This window comes from Leucopleurus acutus (assembly GCF_964270905.1).
Source record: "Leucopleurus acutus genome assembly, chromosome: 15".
In the NCBI taxonomy this organism is placed as follows: Eukaryota; Metazoa; Chordata; class Mammalia; order Artiodactyla; family Delphinidae; genus Leucopleurus; species Leucopleurus acutus.
The window spans coordinates 5,362,793-5,382,120 of record NC_139157.1 but is presented as its reverse complement, the minus strand read 5'-3'; the positions used below and the strand labels follow the sequence as shown (position 1 = coordinate 5,382,120).

Sequence of the window (19,328 nt, the reverse complement as noted above, 5' to 3'; positions counted from 1 at the left end):
GTTACTGGATACTGATGCCGTCACGAAGCGCTACATCACAAACAGCGTGCACGTTCCGCTCCCGACTTGGTACCGCCGGTGCTCACTCCTCACCGCAGCCTGGAAGAGCTGGATGCCGCAACAGAGCGGACCCGGGCCCGGAGCGCGCCCCCCAGCCCGGACCCACGACGCACGGCCACCGCCACAGCCACGCAGTCGGGGCGGCAAGGGGCGCCCACGCGAACCCGCTGCTCCTCCGGTTCCTTCCCGCCGCGTGGCTCTCGAAGCAGGACGAGACCGCTGGGACAGCGGGGGTCGTCGTGCGGGCCCACCAACGACACAGCGGCAGTCGGAGCCCATCGTGAACACGTCCTGCGCAAGAGGACCCAGGGCCGCAGACACATTACAGCGCAGGGCCGAGAGCCAAGACCCCGCTACTTCCCGCCCCCCGGGGTTCGATGGCCCGGCCACCTCGCGCGGGGGTCCCCGCACCGGGACCCCTGCGCTCGGAACGCCCCTCCCCGTCCCCCGCCCGGCGCCGCGCCCCCTCCCCGGCCCCGCCCCACGCAGGCGCGCGCAGGCCCCGCACCTCCCCCTCTGCTCCCGGGGCCCCGGCGGGGGCGGAGCGACCCTCGGAAGGGGCGTGGCCTCCGGCCCCCACGCACGCACGCGCTCTCAGGCCTTACGGCTACGTGTCGGGCCACGTGACGCCCAGCCCGAAAGTCCCCCGTGAAGCAACAGGACGATAAAAAAATTTGTTTGGGTGGGGGCGGCGGGGAGGGTGGTGGAGAGGCTTTTAAAGAACTATAGTAACGGGGGTGAGGATAGGGCTGTGCGGCGGCGAGCGCAGCCCTGGCGCGCAGTAGCTCGTCCCGCTGGGAATCCCTCTCCCGTAACACTACCGCCAGACCGCGCCCGCCACATGAGCCGGCCCGGCGGCGGGGAGCGAGAGGCGGCGCCCCCCGCGCCCCCGCCCCAGTGGAAAGCACAGCCACCCAGCCCCCTCCCTCGTCTTTCGGCCCAGCACCGGCCCCTCCCTCCGCTCTCGCTCTCGCTCGCCCGGGGCGGCGACCCCGGCCCGGCGCCCAGGCCGGGCTCCTCGTGCGCCGCCTCCGTCACGCCGTGCGCCGCCGACCCTTCAGGCCGCCCACCCCGCCGGAGGGAGACGGCGCGGCGGCGACGGCGGCGGCGCCTCGGCCGGGGGGCTGCGGGGGGCGGCGGCGGTGGCGGCGGCGGCGGCGGCGGGAGGGGAGGAGCGCGCCGGCCGGGCCCAGCTAACGGCCGCCCTGCTTGGCCCCGCCTGCCGCCCTCCCCCCGCCCCCGGCCCTCCCCGCGTCGCCGCCCCTCCCCCCGCGCCGCCGCCGCCGCCGCCGCCGTTGGCAGCGCCGCCTGAACTGAGGCGAACTCCGCCGCCAAGTGAGTGAGGAGGAGGAGGAGGCGGCGAGGAGGAGGAGGAAGAGGAGGAGCGGAGTCAGAGCGCGGCGGCAGCGGCAGAGGCGGCCGCGGCGGAGACCAGCCCAGAGAGACCCCGAGCCCGCGGCAGAGGCGGCGGCTGAACGGGCGCGACCAGCCGAGCGAGAGGCGGCGGCCCGGCTCCTCTTCGTCCGGCGCCGAGCGGCCCGCGCCCGCACTCGGCCCGCGGAGACCCGCCTCCCGCCCGCCGGCCTCGTGAGCGACGCGCCGAGCCGGCGGCCGAGGAGCGGCGGCGGGTCGGGAGCGCGTCGGGCCGCGGGCGGAAAGTGCCTGCGGGGGCGGGGAGAGCGCGGTGAGCGCGCGGTCCGGCCGCCCCGGCGCCCGGCGCGGGAGCGGAGCGGAGCGGGACGCCGAGTCCGGAGCGGCCGGCTGCCGGGGCTCCCCGCCCCTCCCTCCTCTCCGGCGGCGGCGGCGGCGGGCGGAGTGAGCTGAGGAGCCTGGAATATGGTCGGGGAAATGGAAACGAAGGAGAAGCCGAAGCCCACCCCAGATTACCTGATGCAGCTGATGAACGACAAGAAGCTCATGAGCAGCCTGCCCAACTTCTGCGGGATCTTCAACCACCTCGAGCGGCTGCTGGACGAAGGTGAGTCGCCTCGCCGGCCCCTCGCGGCCCGCGCCGGGGCGGCGGCCCCTCTTCCCGGGACCCGACGCCCGCCGGAGTATGGGGAGGGCGGGAAGGTGGCCGGTGGGGACCGTGCGCCTGGGGACGGCGAGGCCCGGGCGGGGCGCGAGGAGGCGGCGCCGAGCTGGGCTCGCGGGGTGCGGCGGGCGGGCCCCGCCGGCGGGACGCCCCCCCGGACGCGGGGCCCCGGCTCCGGGACCCCTCACCGCCGGCGCCCAAGCGGGTGCGCTGGGGGAGGCTGCAGGGCCCCCGGCTCCCGGCCCGGCCTCTAGCACCGCGACGGCCCCGAGCTGCGCGGGCCTCCCGGGGAGCAGCCCGGCCTCGCCCGCCCCGCGCCCCGGGGGCGCCTGAAGGACACCGGCCTCGGGGTCGCTCCCTGAGGGGGCCCTCCCAGAGGTCGCCGGCGGCTCCCGGACTGGGAAGTCCAGTGTGGCTTGTGGTTTGTTTTGAAGTTTGTGTAGCTTGGAGTACTCGAGGGGAGTAGTGTGGGGCTGGTTAATTTAAAGGAATTTCAGAGCATACCGAAAGTACTGCTGATGCAGCCGAAGGCGAGGACAAAATGACAGCGGAAAGCACTTTTTATCCTTTTGTTTGGGGAAGCGAGAAGTGTTCGGGAGTTGAACTTCACTTTTGGGGGTGGGGGTGTGAACGCGAAATACCGCGAGGACACATGTAAACGTAATCCCGCGTCCGAAAGAACTTCGGCGGAGAGCCTTCTCCCGAGGGCGCCGCCGCCTCGGCTGCTAGGACGGGAAGCCAAGACGTTTGAAAGGGCCAAGATAAAAACGAGTAGAAGTTCGCAGCAAAGCTTTGTTGGCGGAGAGCTGTGGCGAGCGAAGAATGACGAGAAGATTAATTTTGGCCAACTCTGGGATTACTTTAACAAGGTCTTAAGCAGTGACCGGGACGATTCGCGTCTGGTGGCTGTGCATTTCTGGGGACGCCTAGGAAAAAACATGACCAACAAAAATGTTTATTTTGAAAATCAAGTAGCGAGGAGTTTCTTCTGCTTAGAAGCATCACCGGAGGACTGCTTAAAGAAAACGGAAAACTGTCCTTTATAGCGATGAGCAGGGGATTTTAGATTTTTTCGTAATAATTTTGAGAGAGTTTTTACAATAGAGCTGGGGGAAAGGAATCTGCAGGTTAGAGTTGGAATGTCAGGAAAGAACAAAAGACCGGAAATGTCTCCGTGTTAAAAGGTGGTTCAAGAAGAATCCCAGAAGCTTTTGTTGTCAAGAAAGTCATAGAAACAACTTTAAAAGTACAAAACTGTTAGCTATTACTGCGTACTTGTTTTTTTGCCTACATATGTTAGAACATACAGCAGTAGCCCATATTGAAATGGACTTTTTCCGTAGTTGAAACAGCAAATCTGCTAACACCCGGAGAAAATCTGAGCTGTCCCTTTAAGGGGTTCTGCTTTTCCTATTTGTGTTGGCATTTGAAAGATTGTGGAGGCAGAAAACTTTCTGGAATGTCAAAAAAAAAATTGCTGGAACTCTTAAATTGAGTATTTCCAAATGTGGGCGCTAAGGGGCGCCAGTTATTTTTTTTAAACATGAGAAATGTTTGGAGCAAAATATGTAACATACTCAATTACCTGACCTATATTAAATTTAGTTGAAACTTAAATCATAGGTCATTTCATTTGTCGTTTTGTGTCCATATACGTATTTGAAAACTTTGAAAACACTTCCTTTCAAATTATTGGAACAATTTTATTACATTGCAGAAGTAATACGCTATATTTTCTTCTTGGCATATTTTGGTGCAGTTAAAGTTTTGGTAGTATTAGCAAAAATTTTTGTTTTTTCTTTAAGCACAGTTGTACAGAAGGAATTCTTTATAACCATTAAAATGAAAACAGGTTTTGACAATATTAGGGTTAAAGTTAAATTGCATTCTTTGAATTAAAATGTTGAATTCAATTAAACAGCATAGGAGATTATTAAAAAGTTTGGAAATATTTTCTCATTTGCACTATTTGAAGTAAATAATTTGAGTTTCTCTGATTAGTTCTGAAAGGGTTCTCATTTGTACTTTTATGTTGGTCTGAAATCTCTCAATGATAATTTGGAGTTGGTTCTGTTAAAAAGTTTCTAACCTTTGATTTGGTAATTTTTAATCTTCTGAATTTAGAATTCCAGTTATGTCATTATTTCTAACAAAGGTTTGTTCGTTTCTCTTCGCCTGGAAATAGTAACCATTTGAGTTTTAAATGTTGGAGACCACTGGTTGAGGATGATATATTCTAAATAACATCTATTTTTTCCCTTTCATTATGGTTTACTCCATCTCTTGTCTCAGTTCTGTCTTGAGTTTTAGCCTTTTCAACTCCCCAGCGTAAAGATTGCTTCTGTATAATAGCTAGGATGTTTAAAAAGGGGCAGCATAATGACTAGGAAGTTTGATTGTTTTTTATCAGACCAGTACAAACACACAGGAAAAGGGGTTATTCCTTAGTGTGGAATAAGCTGCTTCCTGTAATTGTTAGCCTTATTATAAACGTATTTTGACTTAAGAAAAATATTGGTTTCTGAAGTGCATCACGTTTTATCCATGCTGGGTGACTTAATTCTGAAATTTGGCAAGTTGTGCTTTACCTCTTTGTGGCCTGTCATTGTCCCAAATAAATTAATCATGACTTCTGTTTGTGGTTAGGAATTCTAATTTCCTTTGTCCATATGATTGGCTGAAAAATTGTTTTTAAATTTAGTTAAAACTGTAAATTTTACTTTAGTGATTAGTTTAATCGAGTTAAGATACTGTACTTGGATACAGTAGATGCGTCTTCTGATAATTAGAAGTTTTGAATGAGTAGCAATTTTGAAATATTTTTCAAAAGTAAGCTTTTGAAAAATTTCCTTGTCAGTTTGAGAGTTTTTATTTGGCTGGTTACCCATTTGGGATTTCTGTGCTCTGGATTTTTTTGGTTGATTAAAACTTGAATGCTTTAGACTGAACATTTTAATTTTATGCCAAGTTAACCTTTAGCCTATATTTTAACTATGGACTGTGAACAATCTTTCTTTGTTTTCTGTTTTTTTGCGGGGTGGGGGAGGGGTTGTCAGCTTTTCTCCCAAGTAGCGTCAACCTGGTTGATTTTTTAGGTTGTGAATGCATTCTAGGTTGGGCCAGTCATATGAATGACATAAATTCAGTTTATAATTCCGATACTTAATCCTTTGTTGACAATAGAGACGATTACAGATAAAACCAAGGTTTAAAAGTGTTAAACTGCTCTGCCTTTAAAGAGAAGTTTTCCAGTGAACCCTGGGACCATCCATCCATGGGAAAGAATAGCTATTACTAGGGTTTTTTTTTTTTGGAAACCTTTCTTTGTCGTGAAAATGAAACTTAAGCAGGAACACAGGAACAGTATTTGAATGCAAATTGTTTAAATAAAGTATTGCAGTTTAGAATTGAGATGGTGTAAAAGTAAAAATAAAATCAGTTTGACTTAAAAATCCCAAATAGGGGGAAATGGAGATCTAGGGATATTAAAATTAGATTCTGATTTTTCAGTCTTAGATACGAAAATTAACGAATATATAGTGTGGTTTATGAGGAAGGCTAGCCTAAATCTTTTTATTGTGAATAACTGAAAAATCAGTGTGTGGCTCAGAAAAAGTGAGCAAACGTGTTAGATTAGAGTCTGCATTACTGATTTGAAAAATTCACTTTTTCATGGTCTTTTTTGGAGTGAGGGAGGATGTAAGTTTTCTTTTTGACCTCAATTTATTTTCTCTCCCTGTTCCCTCTCCCTTGAAAATGAGGGCAAAAAGTATTTTAAATTAAAATTTGCTTTACTAGTGAACATTTTTCCATGTTAATTTCCATTTGTTATGCATTCATTATTGAATGTATCATTCTCAGTTTTCCTGCACTTCAATTTTCTTTCTTTTCTTTTTTTTCTTTAGAAATGTTGATCAGTCTAAAAATTATATGGTTATTTCTTGGTATTGAGAGGAATTTTGCTGTATAAGTTTACTATAGTTTTGGGTCCTCCCCCCCCCCCCCAAGAAGCCTTGTTGACAGTAACCAATATCTGTGACAAACAGATTTTATTTAAGTTGAAGTAATCTGTTGTTTAGGAGCAAAAGGTTGTGTTTTTGTACACACAGTCCTTTGACTTATTAGTGATAAGAAGGAAGCCAGTATTTGTAATCAGTTCTTTACATTTTCCTTTTTGCTCCTCACCCAGGAGGTGTCAGCAGCTATAGTAAGGTAATAATGGAAATGAGAATTTGTATCACGGGTCATTTATTCAACATTTATTCTGAATTTTCGAAACTCTACTCCTGTGGGCCGGCTGTGTATTCAAAACGCATGTACATACTATGATGTAGGTGACTTCTCTTTCTTAACTTTATCTAGTTTACATGCTTTGTAGTAAATCTGTACTACCAAGGATATAACGTAATTGATTTAATGGAAATAGGTCTCTGCTAATCACATTTGCTACTGTGCTTGGTATGAGCACCTTTTCTTAAATGGCTTTGAGAAAATCAAGTGAAAACAAGTTAATTTTGCCTTTTCAGTGCTTTGTTCGTATCTTATTTCTGTGATTATCCCCCTAGTAGTCACAGTCCTGAAGCTGATTGAAGTGCATCAGTTTTCCATAAGAACAAATGGCTTTTGGTTTACTTCTTAAGAGAAATAGATTCCTGCAACAAAAGACATGAAGTGGATCCCTCCTTGCCTTTCCTGAGCATGATTCAGATGCTCGTTTTTTGAGGCCAGTGTAAGGTTTTTAATTTGTTTTTTGACTCTTTTGGTATTAAGAGAATTACACCAGTGTGATTATAAGGGCAGCTTTTTATAATCTGACTGGAACTACGTTTAAATTTACTTGAGAATTCAGTGCTGTTAATACACTGTTTGATTTATAGTGGTGCAGTTATAAGTAAGACTTGCTTTATTCAGTTGGAGATGTTGGAAGTGCTATGCCATTGTTAGGATTTATTTTTTGATTAAGGAGCCTACTGAGCGATTTTCTGTTACTTATATGTCAGCTGTTGTGAAGATATGCAAGGATCTATTTTAGGGTCAAGGGAAGGGGATAGTGCATGGGCCCATGCCAAGAAGTCATAATTAGAATTAGGTACCAATTTTTTATTTACATGATTGACAGGACTTAGTCATTTTCTCCAGCCCCTCCTTTTTTGACATTAAGACAGTTCAGTGTGAATTTTAAGTGCAATAATGTATTTTTTTCCTTAATGAGAACTTTTAGGAAATGCTTATATCCCTTTTATTTGAATTAGCATTTCAGTTTTAGGACTCAAAATAGCTAGATTGTTTGATGTCCAAGTAAGATTTTTACAGCTTTATTTTCATTTAACAGAAAGCAAAAATAGCATTAAACTTTTCATAGTGAGTACAGTTTGTTTTGTTAGTGTGGTTGTGTTACGAAATTTGACTATAAATATAGCCCCGGCCTGTGTTAGGTACTACTCTTTATGTAGTTACCATCATACTTAACATTGTAATATTATTATTTCTTTTTGTGTCTGTCTTCCCTGTTAGAATTAGTTCATTGAAGGTGGCCACCTTATAGCCTGGCACATGTATGATCTCAGATGTTTGTTGAATTAATAAATAGGTTCACACTTTAAATCCTTTTCTCATTTCTAATTTCTCTAAAACGTGGGATTAAGCAGATAGTTTTGGCAATTAGAAAAAAGGTACGTGTATTTTTTTCTTAAAGGTGGTATTTTTTAGAAATCTTACAATATTTTTTGCAGTACTTGCCCTCAAGGAGCCTAATCTTAATTTTACTTGACTACCATCGATATGACTGAGAATTAGAAAGATAAAATTGCTTTACTTACGCAGTAGTTTCTAGCCAGTCCTTATACAAAGTATATCAGTCCATAAGTATATCAGTGCTCGTCTCAGCTCTTGAAAGTTTTGGCATTTATGGAATTATATAGGTGAACCTTCCCCTAGTCAATTACCTATAAAAGTCAACATTCAATGGATACGTAGTTCTTGTACTCTGCAAAAAGCACAATAAATATGAAAGATTCCTTGTCCCTTAAGTGCTGCTTTGATGTGCTCAGGATAAATAAGGACTGTTTGAATTGTTTTCATTTAGAGGAAAGCTGAGTATAAACATAGGTGGCTGTTACAGTAATTTAACACAAATAGCAATTTTTAAACACAGGTGTTTCTTAAAGCTAATTTGAAACTGTGCCCTTACTTAGAAGACTGAGAAATTGACATTTTCAGTTAACTGAAATTTAACCCTCTTAAAAGTTTACTTTTCTGTTTTAGCCTTAACAGGCTTAACAGTGTTTTAAAATAAATCTGTCAAGAGTTTTTAACAAATATATAGCTTGTGGAAGTTAAGTGATTTATCCAGAATTCTTGTAATTAACGAGGCAGTGACTGTATTTAATGTATTCAACATTTCCTCAGTTTTCTAAAGCAGAAACTCTTAGTTTGAAAACCCAGCAATCCTATCAAGTCTAATAAAATAAACAAAATTGTGTTTATGTTCATAATGTTGCTTTATGTATTGATTCTAACCTACATATTTTATTAAACTAAATATTGAGACTGGTGAATCAGTTTACTGTAACATTGCTATCACATTACCTGTAAAACAGAATTTGTCAATTTGGATGCTTTTCAAGGGTGTTGAAGTCTCAGAAAAACATCAAAATGCCATTAGACCCATGAAGTGGTCCTATGCTGTATGGCCATGGTAATAAGGAAAGAGTGTGTGTGATCACATGTGTGCAAGCATGCATGTGTATAAAGGGAGCCATGCAGTGAATGTGAGCTGGCCTTGAAATCCTTGGGGATTGGGTGCTAGGGATGGTGAAGTTCAGAGCAAGGAAGGTTTTCAAAGTAACATCTGCCTGGCCTCAGGATTGAAATGATTATATATCAACAGTGGAAAATGGAGTGGGTCTTAAATAAACCCCTGGCTTTTGGCTTTTGTGAAGGATGAGTTGTAAAGATTGGGCATGATCACCTGGTCAGTTGCAGATTATTGGAGGAACCCGTGGCTTTTAAGCTCATTTAATAGTTTAAAATATATAGGAGAAATTAAAAATGTATAACATACGTATATTTATTACATTAAAGAGAAAGGAAAGCACTGGTAAAAAGCAAACTTTTAGGCAGATTTTATTTGGAACCTTGTTTTCGTTACTTCAGTGTCATACTATTTTACAGGGTCTCAAAATTCTTTTACAGAGAGTGTTTGAAGAGGTGTGTATGTGAAAAGAACTAGAAGAAATACAAAACATTTCTTCTTAGATGCAGTTGAGTATAAGGCATATTAAAGTAATACCAGAAGTTCATGGACTTTCAGAGCTACCCAGGGACCTGAGAGTTCGGGGGGATGAGGTCTTCATTTCATAGGTGCAGAGACCGAGGTATGGAGAGGTTGTGACTTGTCCAGATCACAAAGCAAGGTGATCTGTTTGGTAAATGTGCCACTCCCTGAGCGGTACTAGAGAAGAAAAACGCAGCCAAGTACTAGAAAACTGCTGCTGTTGCCTCAGGTTGTGAACATGAAGGGGAAAAAAAAGCAAATGGGGGTTTTGCTAATTCTGTGATATGTTGGAGTTGAACAAAATGCTGGTCAGATTTTTGGAGCTAATATAAATATATATATACACACACATTTTTTACTGGTAAATCTTTATGATAGTTAAAGGGCTAAAAATAAGAAAGTAAAGGCGTTTTAAGAGACTTTCAACTCATTCACTTAAACTTCTTAGTAACCAAAAGATAGAGCTTTAGCTCTTAAAATAACATGGTACAAATAAATCTAGTGAATATTTAGTATTGTTGGTGTTCTTTTTATTACTATTTTTAATAACTAAAGAGGAAAAATCATTTCTGACTGGAAGGTTTTATTTAGAGGTTTAATATTGCTAGGTGATTGGAGTCAGGAATGTATACACTTGTATCAGTTTTAGATTAGCATAGGGTGGTTAAAAGCATAGGTAGGCAACTAAATAAAGCCAGCCAAGAGGTGGATGATGATGAATTGAATGGAAATAGTGCTGCACTGGGTAGCTCCTACATCCCATTCCCGATGCCCACATCTGGAGCATCCACTGTTTCTTTCAAGTATGTGCAAAAGAATTAAGTATAAACCACAGTTAACTTGTTTGCTGGGTTACAGTAATTGTATCATTCTGATAGAATTGATTAGAAGAAATAAAAAATTTCAAACCAAGGCCAAATATAAATTACTCTGAAATTAACTGCCCCTAATTCTTTATTAGTGTTGCTGCTGTCACCACTGTTGCAGTGATGCTTCCATTGTTATGACGTATTCAAGTGTTGACTCTGTGTGTGTGCATGTGTACACAAGTGAGCCAGCATAAAGATGAAAATTAATTCCAGTTTCTGTCCATATGCTAATGAGACTGTGTTGCAAAGTAGTAACAGTTCATTGACAAATAGGCATGGGATTTAATCATGACTTGCAGTTAACTGATTAGTGGTCTTGGACATATAGGTAACCTTTCTGAACCTCAGCTTCTTCATCTGTAAATTGAGTTATCAACTGCCCTGCCAAACTTTAAATCAAAATACTCAGAGGCTGGAGAATATTATATGCAAAAGAGCTTCGTAGACTCTAAGGCTGCATCATCTAACTTTTGTCAACATTTTAAGGTTGTTTTTGATAGGATGGACAAGCAGATAAGCAAAGCAGTTTGTAGAGTATGAGAGAAGAAGAGAAAAACGGAGAAAGGTAATTTATCCACATGTGCATCACCTAATTTTTTGTGTGCAGGAGAATCATTCACTAGTAACATTCTGAAAGTTCAGAAGAAGTCACTTTGAGCTGAAGTGTCTAGTAAGGTTGTTTTGAGAAGTGGAACCTGGGTTGGTATTCATAGGTGAATGGTATTATTAATCGGTATTTAATGAGGTGAATGAGGGGGTGAAGGATGTTCCAGCAGAAGAGAAAAGTGCAGTGGTGTCAGAACAGTAGTGATGGGAGATTGAAAGACTTTCACAAAGTGTGTTTAGATGAAGTTACTTGGAATGGCAAATGCATATAGAGAACTAGTGAAAATTAGAAGAGCAGAGCCAGAAGACTAATTCAGGGCTATATTGTGATGGACCTTGAATGCCAGGGTGAATAGTTCAGCTTGTTTGGTAAGGAACCATCGATGGCTTGGGTTATATCAGGTTGCCATAATGAAATCTTTGGGGGTAAACTAAGAAGAGTGTATAGAATATATGGATTTAAGGAAGTAGAATTTGGATATAATGTGGAGAGTTAAGAGATTAGGGAATTTTAAGAAATTGTTATATTTTCTCGAAATATTTAACAAAAATATATTTTGATCTTTCTGCATTTTAGATTTAAACTCTAGAGTTTTAAAAAAAATGGTGTTTATCTAAAAATAAACATGCATACAAATTATTTTTTCTTTACCCATAAGGCCCTAGGTATCTCTTTAAAAACTAGCAGTATTCTACATAGTGACTTCACACTGAACAAAATGGATTAATCCTACAACTAATATAATAACCAGTCCACATTCAGATCTCTGTTGTTGTCCCCCAGATATTCTTTGTGACCGAACTGGCTTGTGCAAATCAGAATCTGACTCAGGACCATTCATTGAATCTGGTTGTTAGGACTTGAAGTCTTTTAAATCTAGAACCATCCCTTTTTTTTTTTTATGACATTAATGTAACTTTCTTGTCACTGGGCTTGTTCCTTTATGTCATCTGTATCTATTACTTTGGCAGTTAGATCTAAAGAATTGGACAGGTTCCAGTATAATGTCATAGGGGATACTGTGTATTTAATGTTGCATTGCTCTGGGGGCACAGTTCTGGTTCTACTGTTAGTGAACCTAAAATTGATAATCTGGGTTAGAGTGGAGATAGACTGATCCTTCCACTGTAAAGTTAGGTGTTCTTTAAAAGGTAAAGCTTTCTTTCATCAGCAGGGAATATGACTATTATAAAATAAGTTCCTAATGGAAAAGTCAGATCGGTGATTATTCTTATTAATTATTGGTTGGTTGTCAAAGTAAAGTGTTGGTTTCCTAGCTGGCTCAAATGGTGACTAATGAATTTTTTCTGTGTTTCATGATAATCATTATGGGCTCATGGATCTTCATAGACTCACTGCAATTAATATTCTTTTTGATATTCAGGTTTTCACAATTTTGGCCTGTGATAATCTAACTGGCTCTTGTGTCTTTTGAAATCTTCCTTGCTTTTTGGGACAGTTTGATGCCCCAAGCTCACCTGCCCCACAGCTAGAATTAACCCTTTCTCCAAGGTCCTTTTTAATGGAAATGGTATTAGAGATGTGAATTTAGGCATTAAACATGTTGATTGCTGTCAGGGTGAGGTTACTTCCAGGCCATTGGCCATTTTCTGAGCTAGACAGTATCGTTTTAAAATTAATGAATTCATGTTTGTATTTTCAATTCTATTTTAACATTATATTTACTTTTATAATGATATCTTTCTTTTTCTGCCAACACCAAAATATCATGGTTTCTGACAATGACAGAATTACTTATTTACTTTATCCTACAATGTAGAGAACATACTTTCAAAATAATATTACTAATAATAGTAAAACTACTGAACATGTTTAAATGTTTTTTATACATTTTAGACACGTTGCAGATGATAGGTAGAACCAGTAACCTCTTGTTCTTCTGATTGTGATTTTCTTCCTTCTTTCTTTGGCTTTATTCTATCTATAGGGTTTTTCTTTTTCCTACCAAATCTTGTTTTTGACCTTTTGATGATGTCATTTATTAGCTAAGTTCTTTTGTTGTTATACTGACTGTTTCTATTAGCTTTTACCCCATGTCTAGCAGAAATTAGAGGAGAATATATTTTATAATCAGGGGTTAGTGAGTATGTGTATTTATGGAGGTAAGATCCAGAGAGATAGTTAACTTAAAAGGAGAAGGTTGTGCTGTTCAGGCTAGTGATTTGTATCTTAAGCCTGAAGGGCAGGAAGAGAAGAGAACATAGCAGGCAAAGTGTTTTAATTTAGTAAATTCTTCTGAATAATATCAGTAAAAGAATAAGGATAGCTCTTTAGGCTTTAAAGTTCCTGTGAGTTAGAGAAAACCCCTAGGTAGAACTTAAGTATTAAAATTTTATTTCTAAGTAGTTGCAAAATCTCTACTGTAAAGTTTTTGTCCTTAAGAACTTTTGGTAGTAAGGAAGTTATGTTCCAGCAGATGGAGATACTAGTACACAAAAGACAGTGTTTAGTGATTAAAATGTGTTGAGAAATAACCCTCTTGCCAGAATAGGAAATTTTTCTCCTTTAAATTGTAAGAGAAGAGTTGCTGAAGAATGTAACAAATATTGGTTATTGACTTTAATATTTGGGGTGGTATGTAAATCAGTTGTGGTATTTCTTTAAAGAATTTGTCTTTTTAAGAGACCGTGTGTTAGCTATAGAAAATATATAAAATATGACTGGTGTAGGACATTGGATTGATTACAGCAATTTTCTGAAATACAGTTTTTACCTTTACAGCTTCGTTGTTTGAAGAGTTTTTGTTTGTTTTGGAAGGGGACTAAGTCTGTTTAAAGGTATTCTGTTTGTATACTATCTTTGCAATTCTAAAATCTTTAACCAGGTAATTGATTCCTGTTTATTAATCTAAGTAAGAAAAAAAAAGTGTGCCATAGTTTACCATTGCATGATAAAGTTCTTTTGGAGATTATAGTTTTACTATAGTAATAAAAAATTATCAGCAGTAAAAAGGTAATCTTATCTCAGTTTATTATAGTTTATAGCATTCCTTGTCAGGTTTTTTTTTTTTTTTTTTTGGTTAGGTAAATATTATATAATTTTACTTTAAAAATGCCTTGCAATTGTTAAATAAATATTGCTTATTCAAGTTCCTTCTTATGAACTTTCTGATTTGTGGAAGTATGTGTTTCATTAATAATTAATGCATTTAAATTATATTTTTCTAGTTGCTATACTGAGGTATTTTTAAATTGCCAAGTCAATCGTAAAATACCATTTTTCCTTCCATCACTTGAAGTTGAAGTCAGACATGAGAGAAGAATAGATAATTATCTTTGTTTATATGTAGAGGACCAGGGAAGAAGAGATCTACTGTGGTACCTTTGTAGAACTGTTAATAACTTGCATTTTCCCCAGACTGTTCTTTCTCTCCATTTTGTTATTCTTGAAATGTAGAGAATTGAAGATGCAGACTTTTTTTTTTTTGGCCACGCTACATGGCTTGCAGGATCTTAGTTCCCTGACCAGGGATCGAACCCGGCAGTGAAAGCGCCTGGTCCTAACCACTGGGCGGCCGGGGATTCCCTGAAGATGCAAACATTCTAAATTTACCTTTCACAACAGGGTGGTTTGTGGTCTCTGAATCCTGAGAAACGTGGTGGTGTGAGGGCAGAGAGTTATCATAGCATACTGTCTTTGAATCTTAATGTGAATTTTTATTTTTCAGGGGAAGATTTTGTGCATACATTTTTCAGACAGTTTCTTATAGTCATTTGAGAGTTTATGAGAATCTTAAATATCTTCCTCCTAGTAATCATTAAAAATGTATTGTTATGAGGAATTAGACACATGTATTCTTATCATAACAAATAATCTTCATCTCATGGAAAAAAACCTAAAATGTATCAATGAAAAAATGAAAATCACCCATAAATCAGTGATAGTGACTCTTAACATTTTTGGTGAATTTCCTTCCATTCTTTTATTCCCCCCCCCCATTTATGGATATGACAACATTGGGATCCTATTTTAGTAGTATCACTGAGTGTGTTTTTTTAAAAATAAATTACATCATGAGCATTTTCCCCTGCCATTTTATATCCTTTAACAATATAATTTTTATGGTAACATAGTCCGTCTTATAGAGGTCTGTTAAATTTATTAACTCTTCTCTATTGGACATATCATTTTGCTTTCAGGAAGTTGTGTGGTGATAATATCAGTGGTTTCAGAAGTTTATTACTTACTGTTTAAAAAGCCTTAAGTTACTGAGTGTTGTAACTGGGCCCTGTGAATACCTATTTCTGTAATGTGGTAATTGGAAATCAGCATTTGATGCTGCATTCCAGTAAAGTGATTGCTCTTATGTGACATGCAATTTTTGAGTAATGTCAGAGTTGCATATTTCACATATTAGCTTTTAATGACAACATATTTATTTGAAATTTTTTATTCTATTTGCAAATATTTGAATGCATACTATGTGTGGGATGTTAGGAGGAATACAACAGGGCTTCAGATTCATTCCATACCTTCAAGTTGTCTGAGTAGGGTAGATAGCATGAAATAAGAGTAATATAAACTAGAGGGGACTAAAGACTTGCTAAAGAGGTCACTTTAGGGTAGGGAGATTATGGAATGTTGCAGGAAAAGAGGTAAAAAACTTCACCTGGCTCTTGAAAGATAAGATTGAAGTGGTGAAAAGGTAAGGGAGTAGTGCTGTAGACAAAGGGAACGCTATCCTTGAATGTGAGAACATTTCGTAGGAGAAAGAAAGTAATTCTCTACTGTAGAAAAGCTTAAATGCCTGGATTTTAGATTCTGTCCTTTTGATAATGGGAGACCCATTTAAGGTTTTTCCTTTTATATCTTTCTCTTAGTTGATTTTTTCATTTATCTGCCTCCATATTTATGTTTAGTGTATATTAATGTGATGGATTGCTATGCTTGCTACAGATTTTCAGATTTTCGTGACTTATTTACCCCCCCCCCCCCCAGTATTTTGCCACTTCAGTACTTCTTCTAATCTACACATACCTACTTTGGCTGGCTTTCTGTTCTGTTTTACTCGTACATTTGGATTTACTTAGCCCTTTATTACGATGCCTTTTGTTTTATTTTTTTTCTGTATTGTCTGTTGGTGATTGTGTTGGGTTTAGGTGCATGGGGGAAGAGGTACATCTGGATTAGTGAGTGTGATTTCTGGAATGGTGAGTCTAAGCTGTGTACTAAAGGTGAGTTGCTGGCATATCTTGGTCTGTATGTGTGGTATGGGTCTTTGTCTTATGCTTGCCTTTCATCATCCTCTCCATTTGCTTTTGCTCTGATGGCTTGAAAGACTGTGCTCTTAGGTTGGAGGGGAGAGATTGAAGATCTGCTAATTTAACTGTGGTTTGAGGGAGGCTTTAGGGAAGTGTTTTTGAAACCCATTCCATGTGATACTGGCTTCTTGAAGTGGTCTGAGAACAGAAGCGTTCTGTAGTCAAAGAAGTGCTGCGTATTCTTTTGTGTTGATACGTTAAATATCCAGGACCTGCAGTCAAGAATTTTCTGAAATTGCTTGGTAAAGGAATTCCTTTTTTTCTTTCCTTCTTGGAACTAGTGGTGTGAGGATATATTATGGGACATAATTAGAGAGATGATTATAAAGACCTGTGGATCTAGAGAGAGGCAGGTTTAAATAATAATTGGGAATCTTAATTTTGAATGAGAATGCTGGTTCAAGTCAGTTCAAAGTACCCTTTGAAAAGATAGTTAAATTTCTTTTAGTTTGGGACTATTTCAAATTCCATCTTGAAGGAAGCAAGAAGAGTGTCCTTTCTGGCTTTATATTTAAGCAATTGACGCAGAGGGTTTCAATAGTGAATTTTATTTCAATTAGTGTATGTTATTTAAATAAAAATGTAGATGTGCTATTTTAAAAAGTATAATTCTCTAAGTAAAAACAGAATCTTCACAATTTAAACGTTAGAGTGAAACATGCTTTGAAATAGATAAGCACATAGAAATATGTTGATGTTCTAATATATGCCTGGTTTAAGTGTAAAATTTTTAAATTTGGGAACTGATGAATTGTAAGGCGAAGAGGAATTGTTAAATTTTGAAAAGAAAAATATTTGTCTTTTTTAGAGTGTTTAATAAACATTGAGATGCAGTGATGTAGTTTTGTGAGGTCTGTAAATCAGTAACCAGTTGAGTGTTTTCTGTGAACTTCTGTTTTAATCTATGCACATAAGATGTTAGCTCTCTTTGTTGTTACAGCAGTTATGCAGTCTTAATCATAAAATGAAATTTTGATGACGTTTATAATTTGCAGCAGCCTTTCAAAAGGGGGGGAGTACAAGGGTTGGATGGTAGAGTAGCATTTCACCTGGAAGGCCCAAAGGATTTTTATTAAAAATTTTGTCCTTGTTCAAAGAAAAACTCTGTAATTCAGATTTTAAAGCTGGAATGGATCTTAGAGATCACAGTTCCATCCTTTAATTGAATAGTATGTAAATGAAGTTCATTTACATGAAGTTTCATTTTCATGAAGTTTTACAGATTAGAAACTGCTGCTTTCAGAAATGGTAGCTCATTTGGCTCTTGTGACAGAAGTATATCTGTAAGTTATATTATTGGCCAGAGGGTACCTTTGGGCCTGATCCCCTCTTTGGAGAATTATGTCATGACTGATAATTTGCATAGTGTGACTACCTTCTGATATGAGTGGTCTTAATTATTTTAAATTTTATTTCATTGCTTGAAATATCTACCTAGGGTATTTTAACTTTTCCTCTAAATAAGAATAAAATTAAGCATTTAATTCACACAGTGATATTGTCATTAAACTGATGTTTCAGGTCAAAGACAGAGAAGGTTCTCCTAGGTTCTTGGTAGTCTCCATTAGCATTTTCCTGCAGGCTGAATCTAGGTCTAGGAACAATTTAGTGTATATTTGGATAAGAACTTTGACTGCCCATGTTCTATACAAATATTTTAAAGTCACTTGTTAGAGTAAACTATTCCTCTCCTCCTCCCCCCCACCAGCCTTTCCTTATATATCTAGGTCATGTGTCCTAGAACAATGTGATAAAAGTCCAAGATGAAGATAAGGGAAAGTGAGAAAGCCACTTGGTATCTTTTGAATACTCAGTTCAGATTCTCTGTTGTTGCTAGACTAATATTTAGACATGTTTATGTTGATGTTTTGTACAGGTTTTAGTTTCATAGGCCAGATAGAGTAGACTTATCTAAAATTTGAAGGATGATTAATTTAGGAGAGGTGTCTTTAAAAAACACTATGTTCTTTTTTAAGTCTTGAGTAAAAGAAAATATGAAAAGGGGAAGAGAGTAGAGGGATGGATAAATGGATCAGTTAGAGAAGGACGGTAATGAGGGAAGGTGAGAGTAAGATCCGAGTTAGAAAAATCCTAGGTTTGTTTTTAGGTTATAGGAAAATGTACAATTGACCCTTGAACAACACGGGTTTGAATTCCAGGGGTCCACTTATACGTGGACATTTTTCTTTTCTTTTTTTTTAAAAATAAATTTAGGGCTTCCCTGGTGGCGCAGTGGTTGAGAGTCCGCCTGCCGATGCAGGGGACGTAGGTTCGTGCCCCGGCCCCGGTCCGGGAAGATCCCACATGCCGTGGAGCGGCTGGGCCCGTGACCCATGGCCGCTGGGCCTGCGCGTCCGGATCCGCAACGGGAGAGGCCACAACAGTGAGAGGCCCACGTACCGCAAAAAAAAAAAAAATGTAAAAATAAATTTATTTTTTGGCTGTGTTGGGTCTTCGTTGCTGCGTGCGGGCTTTCTCTAGTTGCAGCGAGCGGGGGCTGCTCTTGGTTTCGGTGCGCGGGATTCTCATTGTGGTGGCTTCTTGTCTTGTTGCGGGGCATGGGCTCTAGGCACGAGGGCTTCTTCAGTAGTTGTGGCTCGCGGGCTTTAGAGCTCAGGCTCAGTAGTTGGTGGTGCATGGGCTTAGTTGTTCCTGCGGCATGTGGGATCTTCCCAGACCCAGTGCTTGAACCTGTGTCCCCTGCATTGGCAGGCGGATTCTTAACCACTGTGCCACCAGGGAAGTCCCATACTTGGACATTTTTCAACAGTAATAAAACATGGACTACAAGGTCCATGTTTGGCTGGATCCATGGTTGCAGAGGAACTGTGGATGCGGAGGGTCGACATAAGTTATACCCGGATTATCTACCTCTTTGTTCAAGGGTCAATTTTGTTTATTTTACATGTGGTAAGGGATGTGAGAAGCATTTTGTAAGTCAAGAGTCTCCTTGATTGTTAACATTATTTATTGAATAACAAATATTTATTGGGTTGGCCAAATGGCCAAAAAGTTTGAACTTTTTGGCCAACCCATATATGCTGACAGTATAAAAGTGAATGAGAAAAATGGTATAAACATGAACCAGAAAGGTATATATCTTAAATTTTTAAATGCTACCTAAAAAGAGAAATACTTTGTTATGTACACATACATATATACTTATATAACAGCTGAAATGAAAGTTTCATGAAATAAT

General features: G+C 40.8%; 1 protein-coding gene across 7 annotated transcripts in view; it reads left to right on the top strand.

The window, feature by feature from the left end:
- The first annotated feature begins 1,363 nt into the window (after positions 1–1,363).
- Positions 1,364–19,328, top strand: part of QKI (QKI, KH domain containing RNA binding) — a 144,218-nt gene continuing 126,253 nt past the window's right edge. For 3 of the 7 annotated variants that reach the window (XR_014326783.1, XM_082855506.1, XM_082855509.1), the window contains exon 1: positions 1,366–2,038. Coding sequence is in view for 5 of the 7 variants with exons in the window: in XM_082855506.1 (XP_082711632.1) it covers positions 1,897–2,038 (142 nt within the window). In the remaining 2 variants the exon portion in view is untranslated. The other 4 variants (XM_082855508.1, XM_082855507.1, XM_082855510.1 and 1 more) reach the window with 3 other exon arrangements.